Source organism: Littorina saxatilis, linkage group LG8 (assembly GCF_037325665.1).
Source record: "Littorina saxatilis isolate snail1 linkage group LG8, US_GU_Lsax_2.0, whole genome shotgun sequence".
NCBI classification, from domain to species: Eukaryota; Metazoa; Mollusca; class Gastropoda; order Littorinimorpha; family Littorinidae; genus Littorina; species Littorina saxatilis.
The window spans coordinates 54,335,203-54,357,682 of record NC_090252.1 but is presented as its reverse complement, the minus strand read 5'-3'; the positions used below and the strand labels follow the sequence as shown (position 1 = coordinate 54,357,682).

General features: G+C 40.6%; 2 protein-coding genes across 4 annotated transcripts in view; one reads left to right on the top strand and one right to left on the bottom strand.

The window, feature by feature from the left end:
• The window catches only part of LOC138973851 (uncharacterized), a 146,934-nt gene that overhangs the window by 42,199 nt on the left and 82,255 nt on the right, over nt 1–22,480 (top strand). The window lies entirely within an intron of this gene.
• Nucleotides 5,676–12,529, bottom strand: LOC138972378 (uncharacterized). Of its 3 annotated transcripts, XM_070345047.1 has the most exons (7): nt 12,133–12,529; nt 11,561–11,686; nt 11,109–11,142; nt 10,308–10,369; nt 9,767–9,871; nt 8,493–8,705; nt 5,676–5,906 (listed from the first exon to the last, which is right to left on the bottom strand). In XM_070345047.1, the coding sequence occupies exons 5-7, from the start codon at nt 9,837–9,839 to the stop codon at nt 5,881–5,883; spliced, it is 312 nt and encodes a 103-aa protein (XP_070201148.1). In that variant the 5' UTR covers nt 9,840–9,871; nt 10,308–10,369; nt 11,109–11,142; nt 11,561–11,686; nt 12,133–12,529; the 3' UTR covers nt 5,676–5,880. The 3 variants fall into 3 exon arrangements, with proteins under 3 accessions (XP_070201148.1, XP_070201146.1, XP_070201147.1); XM_070345045.1 differs by lacking the exons at nt 11,109–11,142; nt 11,561–11,686; nt 12,133–12,529 and having other exon boundaries at nt 5,680–5,906; nt 10,308–10,767; XM_070345046.1 differs by lacking the exons at nt 11,109–11,142; nt 11,561–11,686; nt 12,133–12,529 and having other exon boundaries at nt 5,807–5,906; nt 8,493–8,594; nt 10,308–10,673.

Here is a 22,480-nt window from a genome sequence, read left to right as displayed (position 1 = left end):
AACAGACACACAGACAGGCACAGGCACACACCCGCACAGACAGACACAGACACACACCCGCACACACACACACACACACACACGCGCGCGCGCGCACACATGCTAGCGTGCAGGCACGACAACGCAGAGTCTTACTAAAATACATCGTTTATTCAGTAACTGATCAAGCACCAACAAACGTCAACTGTGTTTTTGTTGCACTAAGAAGGCCGTCAAGTGACAAAAACGGCACACACAAACAAGTTCACATACACATACACACACACACACACACACACACGCACACACACACGCGCGCGCACGCACGCACGCACGCACGCACGCACACGCACACACCCGCACAAACACACACACACACACACTCATACGCACACACACATACACACACACACCCACACACACACACACACACACACGCACACCCATACACACACACACACACACACACACACACACACACACACACTGGTTTTCACACACACAAATACATGTTCAGACACCGTTAAGTTGACTTTTTTCCCGTTAAGTTGACTTTTTTCCCGTTAAGTTGACTTTTTTGACGGAAAGAGTGTTATCACATCATTTAAAATGACACTCTTTCCGTCCTCTATAGGCGGCGAAATAGGTCAAATTTTGTGCATTTTTTAGTGGAAAGTGCTTCGATGCCGGAGCGGGTACTGGACCCAGTGCCGTTGTAGTGCAAGTGCACTACAAAGGCACTGCACCCAGTGCCGTTGTTGTGACGTCAAAACAACGGGGTGCGTCAAAACAATGCGGTTCCATTTTCAGGCCAAAGTCAAAACAACGCGGTCTTAACAAACACACACACACACACACACACACACACACACACACACACACTATTAACATGAAGAGGTTATAGAGATCATATACAATTGTGCTTTCTAATGAGCAAAGAATCCCGAAAACCCGTTCACTAATTGATTGAAGTGTTTAGTCGTTTACCTTCCACCGACTATCCTCAGTGCAACTGCTGTCATACTAGAAGTACCGTACTTTCCGGGTGACAAGGCGCTACAGCGCATAAGGCGCACCCCCTTCTTTTTAACAAAAAATTTAATCCATTCACCCATCGGGCGCAGGGGGCCGATAGGGCGCACCAAAATTGAAAAAGTATACCGGTAACAAACGGTCGAAGAATGAAAATAAGCCGCACATCAAAGGAAGAATACAGAGTGGAAATGACCCAGTTTTTGCAATGAGAGGTGGTTCCCCTGTCATATCTGAGAGAGGAAACACTTCCTGCACCGGGGTCAGTGACCGAGTTTAACAGTGTGGAAATATGTGTGCTCTGTGTGTGCGGCGAGATCAAAGGCAGGTCCAATGTGATAGCTGAGTGGCTTGAGAGCTCGAGGAAACTTGGCCAGGGCAGTGCCTAGTAGCTGAAACATGCATTATCACAAGTTGCTTGACTGGTACTCAGGCGGTCTCTTTGATTTTTTTCGTATTTCATACACGGATTAGGCACTTCGTTATGCAAGACGCAGGGGTCGAACTCGAGGAAAAAAGTCGCGCCTTATGACCCGGAAAGTACGGTACTTTCCTTTAGTGAGACTGTGTCGTTCAATGCACTCTGATGTCTTTTACCCAGGGGATTGCATGACATTATTAACCCTTCCGCACATGGTTATATTCACATTTAGACATTCCAACACATGTTTTTTCTTCTTCTTCTTCTTCTGCGTTCATGGGCTTAAACTCCCACTTACACTCGTGTTTTTTGCACGCGTGGGGTTTTATGTGTAGGACCGTTTTTACCCCGCCATTTAGGCAACCATACGCCGCTTTCAGAGGATGCATGCTTGATATTTCAATCAATCAATCAATCAATGAGGCTTATATCGCGCATATTCCGTGGGTACAGTTCTAGGCGCTCTGCAGTGATGCCGTGTGAGATGAAATTTTATACGGCCAGTAATTGCAGCCATTTCGGCGCATATTTACCTTTCACGGCCTATTATTCCAAGTCACACGGGTATAGGTAGACAATTATTAACTGTGCCTAAGCAATTTTGCCAGGAAAGACCCTTTTGTCAATCGTGGGATCTTTAACGTGCACACCCAATGTAGTGTACACCGGGGGGAGTTCGGACACCAAAGAGAGTCTGCACACAAAGTTGACTCTGAAATAAATTTCCGCCGAACCTGGGATCGAACTCACGCTGACAGCGGCCAACTGAATACAAATCCAGCGCGCTACCAACTGAGCTATATCCCCGCCCCGGTGTTTCTATAACCCACCGAACTCTGACATGGATTACAGTATATATTACGTGCACACTTGGTTTTGTGCTTGTGTGTACACACGGAGGGGGATAAGGCACTAGCAGGTCTGCACATGTTTTGACCTTAAAGATCGGAAAAATATCCACCCTTAACCCACCAGGCTGGCGGTAGCGGCCGGGACTTGAACTCACGACCTTCTGATCAAAAGGCCGATGTCTTATCCACTAGGCCCCTGCGCCCGTCAACACATGTTTGAATTATCACTTGAACTGTGCCCGTGACAACTCTGTGAATAAAGGTCGTTGGATTTTTTCCCCTCAAAAATTAAAAGTCAACTGATGCAAATAGTACCCAATATTGACGGACTGTGTGATGATATCTTCTGCTATGGTCTGTTGAGACAGTGATATCAAACTCTTGAAACAGACCAATAGCAGAAGATATCATCTCACAGTCCGTCAGTGTTAGATATATTGCTAATTCTTTGGACATTTTGTATTCACTGTAAAGAAATTACAAAAGTATTTGTCTCAGCTTTGGCTGTTCCATGTCCCTCCCTCTGATTATTATTTCTTTTTGTTCACTCTTTTCGTGTACCTTTCAGTATTTCAAAATGTCTTTTCTTTCAAAAAGTCTTTAGTCACTTGCTCAACTAAATTCTGGGATCATTACATCTATCTATATATATATATACGACTTGTGTCTGTCTGTGTGTGTGTGTGTGTTCGCGATGCGCGGCCAAAGTTCTCGATGGATCTGCTTCAAATTTGGTGGGCATATTCAGGTAGACCCCGGGCACAACCTGGTCGATGAGAATTTTCAACAAGTGCTCTCAGCGCGCAGCGCTGAACCGATTTTGGTTCCACCTCAGCTACCCGGGCCCCCATACCGACACACCAAAGCCGCTACACCACATCACAACGCCAAAGTTCTCGGTGGATCTTTTTCAAATTTGGACACCGTATTCAGCTACACCCCGGACACAATATCATCGATGAGATATTTCAACACGTGCTCTCAGCGCGCAGCGCTGAACCGATTTTGGTTTTTGTGTTCATTTCACCATTACAAGTAACTCTTCCTTATCTTCTCCAGTGTTTTCCGTTTATCTCCCTTCCTTCGTGTGGCTTCAATCCATATTCCTGTTTCTAAGTTACTATTTTTAGAATGTCACTGCGCTGTCCAGAACGCTTCCCTTGCACCCGTAAGTTGTTCTTACTGTCAAAGTGAAAAGATCGAATCAATTTATAGCCACGCGAAAAATACACTCTCACCTATCTCTATATATTTATAGATATAGATATACATATATATATATATACGGCTTCTCTGTGTGTATGTGTGTTTGTGTGTGTGTGTGGCTTCAATCCATATTCCTGTTTCTAAGTTACTATTTTTAGAATGTCACTGCGCTGTCCAGAACGCTTCCCTTGCACCCGTAAGTTGTTCTTACTGTCAAAGTGAAAAGGTCGAATCAATTTATAGCCACGCGAAAAATACACTCTCACCTATCTCTATATATTTATAGATAAGATATACATATACATGTATACGGCTTCTCTGTGTGTGTGTGTGTTTGTGTGTGTGTGTGGGCAAAAACCTGTGGATTGTATAGTTCTGTTTGTGATGGGGTCTAGCGGCTTTTGTCTGTCTGTATGTTCTGGCATTTGAGAAGCCACAACAGATAATATAGGGCTAAGAAATAAGCTCTAAAATTCTCAATCCCGTTTATTCTCTTTATTTATATAGCGCCTTATCCGAAGTTCAAAGCGCTGACAGGTTGACAGGACTTCGACTTCAAAGGTGATTGTGGTGAACCGCCACGCTGGCTGTCTCTGTCTCGCGATTCACCCCGGCGAATCCTGGTATTCCTCTAGTACATATATATATACGACTAGTGTCTGTCTGTCTGTCTGTCTGTCGGTCTGTCTGTTCGCGATGCACGGCCAAAGTTCTCGGTGGATCTTTTTCAAATTTGGACACCGTATTCAGCTACACCCCGGACACAACCTCATCGATGAGATATTTCAACACGTGCTCTCAGCGCGCAGCGCTGAACCGATTTTGATTTTTCTCTGGATCCCAGTAACTCTTCCTTATCTTCTCCAGTGTTTTCAGCCGCGTTTATCTCCCTTCCTCCGTGTGGTGCGCCGGCAAAGCCGGCGTACACCCGGCATAGCCGGGTTTCCGGCGCAGCCGGGTATTCGGCTCAACTTCTTCCCGGCGCAGCCGTACCCGACGAAGCGGGTATTCATCTAGTTTTCATATATATGTGTTTGTTTTTAAATGTAGGTGTTTTTGTTTTTGAAGTTGGGAAGCAATAAAGAGGTCGTCGATATCAAAACTGATATCGACGGAAATGTGGTCGATATCACTTTTGCACTGAGCTCAGTTTTGCCCAATTGACCAATGGAAATCCACGTAACATATGAAATAGCAATATTACTCTATATGCGATAAAAACAACAGGAGTATCAAGTCCAGCATCACGAACACACTCTCGTTACTTGAGGGACACTGCCTAGCCTTGAAAAGCTTGACAAACGGCGAGGAAAAAATGGGAGTAACGATGAAAGCATTGGAAAATAGAAGAGGACGTGATCGAGTAAAGCATTTAAGTTGCAAATGCAAAATGAACAAGTCGCGTAAGGCGAAATTACTACATTTAGTCAAGCTGTCGAACCGGCTCACGGAATGAAACTGAACGCACTGTAGTTTTTTTTTTACCAAGACAGTACAGGTTTGTCAATCCCCGCGTGAAGGAAATCGCTCACCTCCCACGTGCAAAACGTAGTAATATTGACACGCCAGATTAGCGCGGTAGCGTATTGTGCTAAGCAGGAAAGCGCGCTTTTATGTATTCTTGTTAACTTTCTGAGCTTGTTTTGAATACAACCTATCATATCTTTGTTTTTGGAATCAGGAAATGATAAAGAATAAGATGAAGTCATTTTTGGATCGATTTCTTAAATTTTATTCGTAAGACTAATTAATCTATTTTCCTTAATTGTGATCACATTTTAAGAGTAAACATGACATATGTATATATTTTTAGATTCAGAATGTGATGAAGTATACCATGCAATCAATTTTAAATCTGTTTGCAAACAATCGATTTTAATGACAACTTTAATGAGCAAACTCATTAATTAAAATGTAAGCCTCCATGCAATACCAAGGTCCGGGCTTCGTCGAAGATTACTTGACCAACATTTTAACCGATTTGGTTGAAAAATGAGAGCGTGACAGTGCCGCCTCAACTTTCACGAAAAGCCAGATATGACGACATCAAAGACATTTATCAAAAAAATGAAAAATGAATCTGGAGATACCATACTCAGGATCTCTCATGTCAAGTTTCATGAAGTTTCAGTCCAGTAGTTTTCTCTGAATCGCTCTACACACACACACACACCCACCCACACACACACACACACACACACACACACACACACACGCACGCACGCACGCACGCACACACACACACACACACACACACACACACACACACACACACACACACACACACACACACACACACACATACACCACGACCCTCGTCTCGATTCCCCCCTCTACGTTAACACATTCAGTCAAAACTTGACTAAATGTTACAAGTCGCTGAAATCGTTCCTATGGAGGGATCTCGTAGTCTGTACCTGCAACATGTACAAACATAATTACAAACATAGCCAGCCATGTGTAGTGAATTTACAAACAGGTGCATTAAAACATGTCAAGAAGCTTCGAAAGAATACCTACAACCTCCTTATAACTTCACGTAGTACTAGCTAGCACCAGAAAGATCATATTTTTCTCCTAAGTTATCTTAAAACCAAATATAACAAAACTCTTAGTTATAGTACTAGCTCCCTTGTTCAGGCGAAGAGCTGTCATTGTGTCAGTTTTAAGATAAGCATGCATGGACATTGGTTGTGATAACAAACTCTTTCATCAAAGCAAAAATGAAAGTTAAGTTCATTTCACATAGTCCTGTTGGTTTCAATCATGGTAATTCATGTTGCTTTCTCCGTGGGGAAAACGAGATTCCCTAAGAAAGGACGCTATCCAGTGTTTCCTTTTTATATTTAGTCAAGTTTTGACTAAATATTTTAACATCGAGGGGGAATCGAAACGAGGGTCGTGGTGTATGTGTGTCTGTCTGTGCGTGTGTGTGTGTGTGTGTGTGTGTGTGTGTGTGTAGAGCGATTCAGACTAAACTACTGGACCGATCTTTATGAAATTTGACATGAGAGTTCCTGGGTATGAAATCCCCGAACGTTTTTTTTCATTTTTTTGATAAATGTCTTTGATGACGTCATATCCGGCTTTTCGTGAAAGTTGAGGCGGCACTGTCACGCCCTCATTTTTCAACCAAATTGGTTGAAATTTTGGTCAAGTAATCTTCGACGAAGCCCGGGGTTCGGTATTGCATTTCAGCTTGGTGGCTTAAAAATTAATTAATGACTTTGGTCATTAAAAATCGGAAAATTGTAAAAAAAAATAAAAAATTATAAAACGATCCAAATTTACGTTTATCTTATTCTCCATCATTTGCTGATTCCAAAAACATATAAATATGTTATATTCGGATTAAAAACAAGCTCTGAAAATTAAATATATAAAAATTATTATCAAAATTAAATTGTCCAAATCAATTTAAAAACACTTTCATCTTATTCCTTGTCGGTTCCTGATTCCAAAAACATATAGATATGATATGTTTGGATTAAAAACACGCTCAGAAAGTTAAAACAAAGAGAGGTACAGAAAAGCGTGCTATCCTTCTTAGCGCAACTACTACCCCGCTCTTCTTGTCAATTTCACTGCCTATGCCGTGAGCGGTGGACTACGAGTATACGGTCTTGCTGCGTTGCATTGCGTTCAGTTTCATTCTGTGAGTTCGACAGCTACTTGACTAAATATTGTATTTTCGCCTTACGCGACTTGTTATATTTAGTCAAGTTTTGACTAAATATTTTAACATCGAGGGGGAATCGAGACGAGGGTCGTGGTGTATGTGTGTCTGTCTGTCTGTGCGTGTGTGTGTGTGTGTGTGTGTGTGTGTGTGTAGAGCGATTCAGACTAAACTACTGGACCGATCTTTATGAAATTTGACATGAGAGTTCCTGGGTATGAAATCCCCGAACGTTTTTTTCATTTTTTTGATAAATGTCTTTGATGACGTCATATCCGGCTTTTCGTGAAAGTTGAGGCGGCACTGTCACGCCCTCATTTTTCAACCAAATTGGTTGAAATTTTGGTCAAGTAATCTTCGACGAAGCCCGGGGTTCGGTATTGCATTTCAGCTTGGTGGCTTAAAAATTAATTAATGACTTTGGTCATTAAAAATCGGAAAATTGTAAAAAAAAATAAAAATTTATAAAACGATCCAAATTTACGTTTATCTTATTTTCCGTCATTTGCTGATTCCAAAAACATATAAATATGTTATATTCGGATTAACAACAAGCTCTGAAAATTAAATATATAAAAATTATTATCAAAATTAAATTGTCCAAATCAATTTAAAAACACTTTCATCTTATTCCTTGTCGGTTCCTGATTCCAAAAACATATAGATATGATATGTTTGGATTAAAAACACGCTCAGAAAGTTAAAACAAAGAGAGGTACAGAAAAGCGTGCTATCCTTCTTAGCGCAACTACTACCCCGCTCTTCTTGTCAATTTCACTGCCTTTGCCATGAGCGGTGGGCTGACGATGCTACGAGTATACGGTCTTGCTGAAAAATGGCATTGCGTTCAGTTTCATTCTGTGAGTTCGACAGCTACTTGACTAAATATTGTATTTTCGCCTTACGCGACTTGTTTCATTTTCTGCATGCGCGCGAACAAGCGCTCGTGTGTCCAAATCTTGAGATGTTCGCAGTAACATTCAGATCTTCATTGCGTATGCAAGTACACCGGGAGTTGTGAACACCAATAAGAGTCCGCAATGCAAGTCGACTCTTGGAAATATATCCCTGGCCAAACATAGGCCTCAAACCGCGAAATGGCTTTTATTGTACACCAAACGAGATACCGATCGAGATACACTGAGCACAAAAGTTAAGGATACCCACATATTGCTCAGATAAAAATAAAATTTGACCAGAAGAAAGACTAATCTTTAAATTATATACTCGTATATTTCTGACCAAACAAATGCTGTTTAACATCTGGGCAATACCACTGAAAAAAATATCCTTAACTTGTATTGCTCGGTGTACATGCAGTGCTTACCGCCGTGTGCTGGTGCCACGCCATCATGCTGTCCAAGCTCAGAATACGTGGACGTCATGCCAACATCAGACATCTGCAGGCTGGCATAGTCCCCGGGCTGTCCTGAAAGGTCACAGTAAACTGATGTGAATGTACGTGTCAGACAAGGTGAAACGTGAAGATAGCTTCCTCCAATTGTATTCACAAGTGTCAACCACCGCAGGTATGTCGAGACTGTCAAGAGGGAGAAGAGAATTTTACTAGTTGGTAAATGAAATAAATTGAAATATGTGACCCTCCACCACGGAATGAGTCGCATCTCACCTTTTCATGATTTTTATATTTTTACATTTTCTTAAAGAGATTTTCAAGCGCTATCCAGTGGTGAAAACCGTTTTAGAAAAGAGCAAAAACTTGTTGAGTTATAAGCCTGTGACTAAGGTGATCCTCACACTGATACCTTGCACCCCCCGGACGAATATTAGGCCTAGCTCAGAACCCTGCAAGGTGACATCCAACTCATTCTGTGGTGGAGGGTCACATATACAGCCTGGTAAAGTTTTAGACATTTTTGTTTTGTTTTGGTCGTTGCTTAGTTAATTTCACAGAATAAAGGCACGAGCAGACATCCCCATGGAGATGTCCCCCGTAAGCTTCCTGTGCAGAGTTGACAGTACATTTTGTGTACGTAAAAAAGCATGTTTTTGTTGTTGTTACTTTTATTTTATTTTTGGTTGTAGTTTTTGTGTGTGTTGCTTTTGTTTTTGTTAAGGGGGGGGGGGGGGTGTGACCCAAACAGAAATATGCTTATCCCACGTTGAAGCTTTGGAAGATTTTTCGACATTGACAAGGTGGTCTTCACGGGGAGGATGGCTCCGTTCTTTCTCGTCAAAATGTTGCAGTACCAGTCACAACTTCTGATGCAATGGCCTTTGCCGCCATCTACGTTCACGATGTAAGCAGCGTTTGGACTGAGTAACCTTTTCCTTAGTTTATCCGTGGTGTGTGCGTTGTTTATGGACAGGATCCTGTTTTGTATGTGTGTGTCTGTTCTACGCTAGTTCATTTGTTTAATTTTCATTCCGTGATGTTTCTGCTTTCGATGAGGATTGTAGATCTTATGTGTTGGCATTTCATTAATGTGTAAATCACTTAGATCTATTTATGGGATTATAAATGATATTTAATTTTATTTATTATCATTTAAAGACAAAGGAGAACATGAACATTTTAACATTGGCGTGAAATACTTTTTTTCTAAGACGAATGGTGATGACAGAGCCTGTTAACCTTACCAGGTTGTGCCTGTGTAGCAGTGCTTCTGTGAGCGAAGTCGCTGTACACAGATCTCAGTCCAACCTCGGACATCTGCAGACTGGCGTATTGACTTTTTGCGGATGCTGAAACCAACGTACCAGTAGGATGGAAGGATGAATGAATGATACGATGATCCTAGTTAAGTGGATACACGCGTGGAGAGAATGATGGATAGAGTACTAACACGATACAGAATTTAAATTATGAAATGTCAAGATTGTGGAAAACGTTGAAACAATCTTGTGATCGAGAAAAATGGACTATGATTCCTGATTGACACTGACACGTGTTTCACCGTTGGCTCAATTTTAACTTCGCCATAAAGTATTTACCTTTTCCCCTCGTTTGCTTAGCTTGATTCTGTTAATGAAAATCCTACACAAACATGCCCTTGATAAAGTGAACTCCTTAACATCAACCAGCGAAACCAAACAGCTTACATTGAACGAATTTACATAGTTCAGAAGTAATTGCAAAGAAAGCCTCTCTTCGTTTATTGAAATAAAATTGCCTTATTACCGTCATTAGCAGAATCATCTGTAACAGCTGAGTTTTCGTGAACTTCAGTTTCCACCGCAGTTCTGTAAAAAGCAAAAAAGGACATGAAATATGGCAGGGGCGTTGTAATACAGTCAATCATTGACCGAACAACTCGATTGTAAAATCACTCGACTCCGTAAATTAAACTAGAAGCTTGCAAGTGCGTATTTCAATGGCATTTTCTTTACAAAGGTTTATACGGTAAGATCAAGAGGCAAGTACGGTCGAGCATTAACATAAATAAGCTCTTCCGCACCAGGCGTGAAAAACAAGAGGAACACGAATACACCGCAGGTAAACAGACCATCAACAAGGATTCAACGGCTAAGAGAGAAAGAGAGAGAGAGAGAGAGAGAGAGAGAGAGAGAGAGAGAGAGACAGACAGAGAGAGAGACAGAGAGAGAGACAGAGAGAGAGACAGAGACAGACACAGAGAGAGAGACAGAGAGAGATACAGAGAGAGAGAGGTTAATGCATGCACATACAGTTGTCCAGAGAGAAAAATGAAACACCTAAGATCCCTTCACGTTCCTGCTCAACACACGGGTACAGTTGGTTAATCAAGTTTAGTTTCCCTTGTTGTAGATAGGGCAGAACGTGCATGAAAAAGCTCTGATCTCCAAATAAAGAGGGGAACAAAAAACAAAAACAAAAAAAAGCTCTTCGCTGCGATATCTTTCGCTGAAGGTGGTTGATCAAAACAATTTATTACAAAGCCGATTTCAACATGGCAAAAAGGAGACGTCGAAGAAGAAAACTGCCTAATTGAAATGTACTCACGTTTGTTTGGGTTTATCAGATCTCTGGAAGCGCCCTTGAAACAAGAACCACACACACCCACACACACACACACACACACATACACACACACACACACACACACACACACACACACACACACACACACACACACACACACACACACATGTATTTAAACAGAACAAAGATTGCATGCTTAAATTTTAACAATAATAGATATAGGGATTATCCTTTCAGCAGTGTGGCCGGAAGAAATCCAACAGCGCTACGATATCCCTTAAATCACGCAAGCGCGCACACACACACACACACACACACACACACACACACGCACGCACACACACACACACACACACACACACACACACACACACACACACACACACACATATAGAAAGACAGAAGGGCAGAGGAGAAAAAGAAGACGGGTGGTTAGCCACATAGTCAGACAGTTCCCTGAATCATTAACTTACTCTTCTTATAACAAAGGAAAATGACCACGACGACCACAACGATAACAACGACGACTGCAGCTGCCACACCACCGCCAACCGCAGCGCTTGGAAACGGGTCATGGTCTGGTGTCTCTTCCAGTTGTGCTGTGACACAAATCATCTCGTGCAGTTAGTATTAGCAGACATAATGTAAACATATTCAAAATTAAAACCACTATCTCTCTCTCTCCCTCTCTCTCGCGCTCTCTCTCTCTCTCTCTCTTTCTCTCTCTCTCTCTCTCTCTCTCTCTCTCTCTCTCTCTCTCTCTCTCTCTCTCTCTCTCTCTCTCTCTCTCTCTCTCTCTCTCTCTCTCTCTCTCTCACACACACAGAGCAGAAAACACACGAACACGCCAAAATAAGACAGGCAGATAGTCAGCCAAACGAACACGGACACACACAGACAAAAAATATTTCTCTTGGTCACCAATAGCGGTTCTTTCTGTCAAATGAAAGATTCATTGTCACACTATTATAGCCCAAACATTACGGACACACACATGCACTCACTCTTACAAACAGAACAGATATGTAGAGTAAAGGTGGCCTACCTCGTGTGTAACCATCAGTGGCAGCAGTTGAAAACGACGACACTCCTGAAAACAAAGAAAATAAACTAATCAATCGTTTCAACTACACTTTCAACCTCATTTTTATTTACCAATCCGTATGAAATTTAAAAGCCTTTTTGTGTGTGTCGTAAAAAGGATTTCTAAGTCTTTAAATGGCAATTCCAGCGTCACTGACGTGGCATTAGCACAAACAATCAGACATTATTTGCCATGAAAGCAATATTCATGATGCTTTTATTAACTCAAATTTGTGCAGAGATTTCCCCAAATGTGACAACCTTCCTACCCAAGGTGAAAAATGTTAAGGTAAAAATAGATAAGGGTATTTAACTTGATTTTGAAAAAACGTCACTGACGTGGCAAAAATGCTCACCTGCATTTCACTCACTGAGCGAAACTCTAAAATTCTATGAGATTAGTCAACTATATGATGTGATTTTTGGTAGATCATAGTCAAGACATATGAAATATGAAAAACATTGCAAATATCAAATGATTGTATCCTTCCCACAAGCGGTTAATATGTAGCGTCACTGACGTGGCACTTGAGCGTCACTGACGTGGCACGTGTGAATTTGGTGTTCAATAGTAATATTTTTTTGGTGTTAAAATATAGGTAGTTTTACACGGACAATTTTTAACTGAGTATTGATCTTCTCAGCCATTGTTGAACCACTGTACGGCTCTTTGTCTCTCAGTCCGTCTGTCCGTTGGTCCGCCCGTTGGTCTACCGACACCATGATTGCCCATCTAAATAACTTGTAAACTAATTATTTGAATGTGGAAATTGTCCACATATCTTGATACACATTAAAGAAACATATACCTCCAGCAAACATATTTAAAGTATTCCGGGTCAAGGTCACTTCCCAAGGTCACCGGTCAAGGTCACTCGGGTTTTTTTCTTGTACACTTCAGACAACGCCTTGATTTCCAAAAATATTGCATTCAAACGTGGCGGGCGAACAGGTACACATCATCAGAAAGTTAAATGGCTCCTGATTCTAGCTCGAAAACGTAATTTAAACGGTTTTGTATTGAGCAGTCATTATTTTGACGTTCTTGGCTGTCTTTCTTCCCGGCAATTTAACAACCATTGTACACTCACGTAAAACAAATGAGTATGTACATTTGACAAGATCCTAAATGTGCAACACACTATTCCACTTTATTTTTTGTTGGTGTTAGTCGAGAATATCACGTTGATTGTAAATCTGTACAAACTAAACTCCAACATTGGTGCATGAGAATTAGCGCTACGAAGTATGATCCAAACAAAATGATCAAATGTGATTTTCGCGGAGACTGGTGTATCTGGCTCAAATTACAGTAGCCATTAGAAATACTCTACTCCTACATCGATGCAAAGTCACAAGTGCCTGAGCGAAGTAGCCGCCTTAAGATGGCCTTATTTGGGGTTGGTTTTAAGCTCAGATCTGTCACCTTTTTTGATGTCTTGGAAACAATAAAATGTCTTGACACAAAGTCTTGTTTTCATAGAGGGAATAACCAGAAATCTCAAGGAGTAAAATCAGGTCTGTAGAGTGTGTGAGGCAAATATGGGATTATTTAGACTTTAAGGAATGGAGTTACGGCCCTTATTGTGTGGAGACTGGCATTGTCCTGGAAGAGAAGGGAAGTCTGGGTTTAGCAGTTTAGTCGTTGACTGCTGAACTCGTGAGTAAGTTTGGGTATAAAAGGTTTCTGCATAGTATGTGACAGTGAGAGTTCTGTTAGCAGACAGAATATCGACAGCAACAGGACCTTGGTGATAGCAAAATACAGCGAATAACACTGTTTCTGCTTTGAAAACAGTGCATAACAATTTGGTGCGTCACGTCATTGTGGTCCAATCGCGCATTGTTTTGTGTTTTCTTGCAATAATATAGAAGGAAACCAAAGTCTCATTATCAGTGACTACATTTATCACACGTTCAGGTCTACTTCGTTAAAAACGGTTGAGCGGATCGCGTGCAACAGGAACCTGTTGCTACTTCCGTTTCCCTGTCGATGTCATGTCAGCTTATAAGGCATCCATTTTGCGGCCAACTTTTGAAAGTGAAGGTCATTGTGTAGAATTCTGCGGACTGTTCTATATGAAAGTTTAAGTCAGGCACTTTATACTCGTATGTACACGTTTAATCTTAGTTTTGTAAGTTTTGATACAGCAGCTACATTAGTCTTGTTTGAAGAGTTCCCGGAAGTCTTTTTGGGAGTTGTTGTTTTTTCCCTCAGTTTTGATTTCCGTTTTATTTTGTCAGATTGTAGAATATAAAGCAGCTTTGATTCATGTAACTGTCTTCATCTTTGTAGAATTTTCCTTTGTGTCATTACCAATCTACACTCTTGTTGTTCGTGGTGCTTGACGAAAGACCCCGTTCTGAAGCATAACTCAAAAGTGACCTAGTTTGATTCCTCGTCATTTATGACGTAGCAACCTAATGACGTCATCTCTGAAAGGTTAACCAGTTAAATGTTTGGCCATTCCAATGATATATTACTTAAGATGATCAGTTACCTGAAACAGTTATAAAAGCGTTTTGATCATTTTTGGGGGATCATACCTCCTACAAATCACTCGGTTTAATTGCACTAAAAATAAAACAAATAAAGGACAAATGCTCTCCTTTTTGTGCTCAGCTTTCTCCAGTAACAACTATGTTTACCTGAGTTAGAAAATAAAAGAATATCACAAAGAAATGTGTTAAAGTCTACCAGTAACAAGTACACATGGAATCAAAGTGCCACTGACGTTACAAAACAGTGCCACGTCAGTGACGCACTTTGTGCACAACCAAATGGGGACAAACAAACACAAATTACATGGTTGGACTCCTCCATTTAAAAGCTAAGAAAATCCACACAAAAAATAAATCAACCGATCGGTTCATCGCCGCAAACAGTTGTTATACCCAAAACGTCACTGACGTGGCACCATTTTTTTGTGGAAAATGTTTCGAATATATCTCAAAAAAGTATTATCATTAGATATTTGAAAAACAGATCAAACGATTGTTTAAGGCTTCTCTAGCAACTAGAGAGAGAGAAAGAGAGAGAGAGAGAAAGAGAGAGAGAGAGAAAGAGAGAGAGAAAGAGAGAGAGAGAAAGAGAAAGAGAGACAGAGACAGACAGAGAGAGAGAGAGAGAGAGAGAGAGAGAGAGAGAGAGAGAGAGAGAGAGAGAGAAAGCCGCACGCACGCACGCACGCACACACACACACACACACACATACACACACACACACACATATATATATACACGTACTCAATTTTGGTATGAATATTTACCTGGCGTAGTTGCAGGAGGTGGTATCGCTGAAGCTGAATCTGTATGACGAAAGACGAAGAGAAGAAAAAACATTTGACCAGACTAAATGCTTCCACTCTCATGTTGTACAGTTTGTTCTAAACAATAACCAAAAACACTATCTGCAACAAACTCAGTTAGCCCAATTTTACTTGACTACACCTTTCGGTGACGAAAAAATGTCTTGGGCACGGGCATGTTTTGGGAAACAAAAACAATAACAATCACATCCACACCCACAGCAACAGTATGACGCTGACACTGATACACACAGACGCATCCAATGTGTGTGAAGTAAATTGTTAACGAATGTCATGAACACAAAAAAAGGTGGAAGTAAATAAATACCAAAAAAAGTTTGACACATTTAAATATAAAGAAATGAAAAATAAATAATTGGTTTTTTTTCTTCTTCTTCTGCGTTCGTGGGCTGAAATTCCCACGTACACTCGTGTGTTTACACGAGTGGAATTGTACGTGTATGACCGTTTTTCCCCCGTCATTTAGGCAGCCATACGCCGCTTTCGGAGGAAGCATACTGGGTATTTTCGTGTTTCTATAACCCACCGAACTCTGACATGGATTACAGGATCTTTTCCGTGCGCACTTGGTCTTGTCCTTGCTTGTACACACGAAGGGGGATAAGCCACTTGCAGGTCTGCACATACGTTGACCTGGGAGATCGGAACGATCTCCACACTTATCCCACCAGGCGGCCGCGGCAGGGATGCGAACCCTCGACCTTCCGATTAAGAGGCCGACGTCATACCACCCCGCCACAGCACCCGTCCAATCAATCATTTAAAAGAGAAACAAATAAATAAATATAAATGGACATACTTTATTGAGTGAATCACTAGATCAATCAAGTAACAAATTAATCAATGATTAAACAGAGATCTTAAACGTTCGTGATCTAATCGATCTTATAACCAAAACTGCTAGTGGTTATGTTTAAATACGTACAGGTTTTGGGTATGAAAACTGTTTGCGGCGATGAACCGATTGGTTGATTTATTTTTTTGGAGTTTTTTTTAGCTTTTTAATGGAGGAATCGAACCATGTAATTTGTGTTTGTTTGTCCCCATTTTGTTGTGCACAAAGTGCGTCACTGACGTGGCACTGTTTTGTAACGTCTGTGGCACTTTGATTCCATGTGTACTTGTTACTGGTAGATTTTAACAAATTTCTTTATGATATTCTTTTATTTTCTTACTCAGGTAAACACAGTTGTTACTGGAGAAAGCTGAGCACACACAAACACACACACACACACACACACACACACACACACACACACACACACACACACACACACACACACACACACTGTTACCATGAATGCTTACCTATAGTTGCTGTACCATGTGTTGTCACTGCCGTTGCTGAAACATAGTTTGCCAAAAAATGGCAGAAACACTAGAAACCACTTGTGCATAAACACTCTTGTTTTAAAGAAAGAACTAGAGCAACAAATAAACCCAGTTAACTTATTTTGACTCACATGTCACGTTTGCATCCATTCATACATTCATCAATTCATCAATTCGCCCACCGATCAATCAATCCGACAATCAACCATCAAATCAACCAATCACTCAACAAGTCAAAAAAGATAAATATGAATGATAAATGAATTGACAAGATCTGAGTCCGTCAAGTTTCGTGGTACTATCTTATCATCAAAATTGCTAATCGCTTTTTAAATACTTACAGGCGAATGTCACGTTGCACGTATAATACACGTTAGATGTGTCATCGCCAACAGAGCAGATCACAGTGCCGGTTACAAGCCACCTCTGGTGGTTGTGAACGACGGTCAGCACACTTGTCTCGTTGCCTCTGGACACTTGGAAGTCTGGGTTGTTTGGGGTGCACGGCTGACTGGGTGGACCACATGTAAGCGATAGTGTCACAGTACTGTTTGGTCTCAGGAGCCACTGTAGTTGTTCAGTACCAGGAATATTGTCACACGTAAAATTTACTTGTTGACCGTCATCAGGAATGTGTCCTTGTCGTTGTGCTTGTCCTCCGGATTGTGGGCATTCGCTGATAGAAACGTTACCTGAAATGTTACCTGAAATGTTACCTGAAATGTTACTTGAAACGTTACCTGAAATGTTATCTGAAACGTTACCAGAAACGTTACCTAAACGTTACCAGAAACGTTACCTAAACGTTACCTGAAACGTTACCTGAAATGTTACCTGAAACGTTACCTGAAACGTTACCTGAAACGTTACCGGAAACGTTACCGGAAACGTTACCTGAAACGTTACCTGAAACGTTACCTGAAACGTTACCTGAAACGTTACCTGAAACGTTACCTGAAACGTACCAAACAATCAGCAAAACATTTTGAATCTATAGAGTTCGAATGAATAAGAATGAAAACAAGTACCGTTATTAAAGTAAAGCAAAAGGGAACAAATGCAACAAAGAAACATTGATATTGATGCAACGAACCATTCAACTTTATGAGTTTCAATGGGCTTACGACTCTGTCCGCATGTTGTACATTACGGTGTCGGTCTGAGTAAGTTTCTTCTGCCATCCTATGTCCGACTGTCGAAATGCCTGCATCTCTCTCTCTCTCTCTCTCTCTCTCTCTCTCTCTCTCTCTCTCTCTCTCTCTCTCTCTCTCTCTCTCTCTCTCTCTCTCTCTCTCTCTCTCTCTACAAAATGGCGGCCAAGCTTGACCCTCCGTAGAATGTCTCTGACATATTTTTCTACTACCATGTGTGGTAATGTATTTTATCAATAGTTAACTTTCAATTTCGTGTCATGCTTAACAAGGTTTGAGTCTGTGTTACATTTAATGCGGAAAACACCTTTTTCGTTTGTGAATACACTTTTCATTTCTGGGACTGTGCTGTGAGATGCTTTCTGACTCAGTGACTGTTGTGTGACAATGGAATACTTTCATAATAACAAAATGGATACTCCGTTCCTTGGTGCGGGCTAGTTGTTTTCGTTTATTGTCACAGTTGGGGTCTTGGAAACGGCTGTTCAACTTCAAGTGAGGACATGAAAAGCTGATTGTCATTGTGGTCTTTTTTCCTTGTGATTCTATGTGAATAAATAGGCAACACAACGTCATGACGTTTTTACACCATGTGCACATTCCATAACTTGAAAATACGTCATGTCTTGGTTTTCATAACCAACAGAACGTCATCGAAAAACGTCATACGTTGATCGCATTCTATTCAATCTTTTTGGAACAATTTTCTGACCTGAAGGATTATAGTGTGTTCCTTTTTATGGAAGTTGACATAGTCGGAGAGGAGCTTTATTTCATCTTGATCTTCATTTAATGGTCACCATGTGTGACTATAGTAAATAAAATGTATCTGCTGGCCATGAGCACACAAAACTGTTTTACATGTGATGATTTATTGTGATCAACTCCCTGACTGGGTTCCCTCTGTGGAAATAAAGAGGGACCCAAATCAACTAACCTTCGAAGTTCCTAATGTATATTTACCATTAGCACGCAAAATTATTCATAAGAGATACATTGGTGACATAAACACACGTCCTGGCTATAATGTAAATTGGTTGGACGAAGCAAACAATCCATTGAGACAAATCATCCTTGAGGAAAATAATGACTTGTGTAATGTACCTTGTGAACTACCTTCTAAAGATCTGTACAGAACCAAGGTTCAAGTCAATTGTGTAAATGAAAAACTAATAACAATAACAATCTTCTACACTACTGGTAAAGTACTTGTTCAAGGTAACAAATGTCCCAGGTGGCGGGATGAAGAATTTAAGACACTAGTTGACTGTATCAAAACTGTGTATGCTTTTTCTAGAAGTGATGAGTCAACCTTAGATGCTAAGGTGAATGAACATGTATCCAGATTAAAACTACCATCTTTTTCAATATCGGAGAAGGGAAAGATGTCGTTACATGACACCCTCTCAACACAAACTGCGTCTCCAGTTGCAGTTGAGGAGGAAAGAAATGCTGAAGAACCTGATGTTAATCCAGTAACTGATTCCTCATGCTCCTCCAACACAAAACCTTCACACATTGACACTACTAAAAGAACCTCTCGTCGTCTTCGAGCACTCAGCCCTATATCTTCTCCTCAACTTACACAATCACCATCCAGTCCTGAAGCAGCTTTCTCAGCAGACATACACTCACTCCAAAATCTGACACAATCTGAACAAATCACGAAACTCAAGAGTCACAAACCTAGTCACAAATCTCGAATTCATCAATATTCAATGAATTCCATTAGAAAGCAGATGAAATCGCTCAACAAAAAGACTCAACAATTACAGGAGCTGTACAAAGATGCCCCAAATATGCTGTTGTCATTTATTGAGAGTGCAAAACATCAAATCAAAATTGACCTGAAACATAATGAAAAAGTACAAATGGAAGAAATGAAAGAAGGAATGGAACAATTAAATAACAAGATTGCTGAATTAAAAAAAATGAACTCAGATCTAAAATCGCAAGTTGGCGATTTAAAAAAAGAACTTTCAAAGAAAAAAGATGTCCAAACTCCTGTCAATCCAGCTGAGCATTCTGCATCTACGATTTCTTCCTCAACTTCTATTGTCTCTGTTGAAGCTGACATGAATAAAGTTGAATACAGTGTGCAGCCTCGTCAACACAAAGCTGAAGTACCTACTTTCAATAAGTATGCAGTGCTGACAGACATTGATGGGGACAGTGATGCTATCGTGATGAGTGACTCTTTGAACAGTCAAAGACAGGACAGTGAGTCTCAACTTATTGATAACGATGAAGTCATCAATCAAAACCCTCCCAAGCAAACTTACAAAGAAAGAAGTGTTGGTAATGAACACAAACATGAAAACAATGTGGATCTAAAAAAACCACGTGAGGTACTAGCAGAGGAAAGAGTGTTTAATGGAACTACCCATGTTATGATTGGCGACTCCAACCTCAAATCTGTGAAAACTGAACTTGTTTTTCCAAGATGTCATACGCAAAAGATTAGTGTGTCAGGAATTAACATCAACGACCTTATCCACTGGCTAATGAACATCCCACACTGCCAAAATGTGAAACACGTCGTCTTTCACATAGGATTAAACACTTGCTGGAACAGCGTTGTAACACAGGCCATATGGACAAGTTTAATCAAATTGTTGAAAAGTGTATTCCCAAAGGCAGTTATTCATGCATCTTCCATTGTGCCTCCTCGGGGAGACCATCCACTGAAGAAAACTGTGTCTGCCTCCAATGTTGCACTGAAAACTGTGTGTGAAAGTGAACAAGTTGTCTTTACAGACCACACTGAAACTTTCACCACCCAGAGTGGAGCACCACGAAAGGCTTTGTACTGGGACTCTATACACCCAAGTCCCAAAGGAATCGCGAGGCTGGCATGCAACATTAAATATGCTGATCAGCCTCGTTTGCCCTCACTCAACCATCGCCCAGCAGTACGAACCGGTGGCAGGGTAACCTTACTTCCAACTCCAATGTCCGCCAACAGAAGCATGCAGTCAGCTCTGCCAATCCCATCGCCGCCTCTTCATATCCAGCCACCAGGATTTGCAGTGGCTGGACATCAAAAACATACCGGTTGCTCCCAAGGTGTGGGTCAGGCAATACAAAGAGAAACATCACCTGAATATGCCTGGTGGGCAAATAATCAGTCTTTACCACCTTGGTTTCCTCCCCCTATGAATTACAATCCACATCTTCACTCTACACGCTGGTTGCCATACTCATCCTTCAAAAGTCCGTATGTTAACAATCATTCAGCCTACGCATCAATGAACATTGCGTTTGAAACTCTAGTTTGAAGTAAACATTAGTGTTATAATTCAATTTGATGCTGTCAGATCTGAATTCTTACATTAGATCTGTTAATGGTGTGTGTGTGTGTGTGTGTGTGTGAGAGAGAGAGAGAGAGAGTGTGTGTGTGTGTGTGTGTGTGTGTGTGTGTGTGTGTGTGTGTGTGTGTGTGTGTGTGTGTGTGTGTGTGTGTGTGTGTGTGTGTGTGTGTGTGTGTGTGTGTGTGTGTGAAAAAGAAAGAGATTGAACAACTGATATAACATTGACATTATTATTATCAATCAATCACTTCCCTCCTTGTGACAATGCTGATAGCTGAGCTATTTTTGTGTGAGAAATAATACGTACACCACTGCTTATTATCATATGGTTTGTTATCAATGTAATCAAAAGGATCTGATTACATTTTTTTAATGCATCATTATGATTATGTGACAGTGTTGCTGCTACTTCTGAATTTATGGATCAACGAAGTGCTGACATTGCAATTATCTGTGAAATGAACGGCTAATTATCTAATTCTGCATCATTTGAAAAATAAATGATGAGTGAAACTGAACTGATGTGTAGAATAAGAGGTCTTTATTTGCACCCTTGTGTCCGTTATGGTGTATATTATTGGTCATTGAGTGTATGATAAGATTGATTTGCTGACATTATTCAGTTTGATTATTATGAATTTCGAATTGTGACAATGCTCATGGCTGAGCTATCTTTTTTTGTGAGAACAAAATACGTACACTTCCTCTGTTTATCATATGATTGTTAACAATGTAATCAAAAGGAGTTGATTACATTTGTAAGTGCATCAATATGATTATATGACGGTGTTGCTGCTATTTCTGAATTTAAGGATCAACGGATTCCTGACATTTTAATTCTCTTTGAATTTAGTAGCAATTTATTTAATTCTTCATCAATTGTCAGTGAACTTATGAGTTCAACTGAATTGATGTGTTGACTAAGTGGTGTTTATCTTCACCTTGTGTATGTGGTGGTATATAGATTTGGAAATATAGTGTCTGACAATATTGGGTTGCTGACATCATTCAGTTTTATTATTACGAATTTGGAATTGTTAGTATAACATTTATAATTATTGTTATTATATACCTGTATTATATTTTTTTTCAAATTGCAAGCAACTTTTCAACAGGCATGCATAGTCTGTGAAAAAGTAGTCACTTTTCATTACTTGCTTTTCGTCATTATTTGAAAAAAAAGGAA

Coding starts and splice junctions, on each gene's coding strand:
- LOC138972378 (XM_070345045.1), bottom strand. CDS start 10,428: ATGATTGACTGTATTACAACGCCCCTGCCATATTTCATGTCCTTTTTT. Junction 8,706..9,766: donor TGCTACACAGGCACAACCTG/GTAAGGTTAACA, acceptor CCCTCTTGACAG/TCTCGACATACCTGCGGTGG. Junction 5,907..8,492: donor CGTGGCACCAGCACACGGCG/GTAAGCACTGCA, acceptor TACATGTTGCAG/GTACAGACTACGAGATCCCT.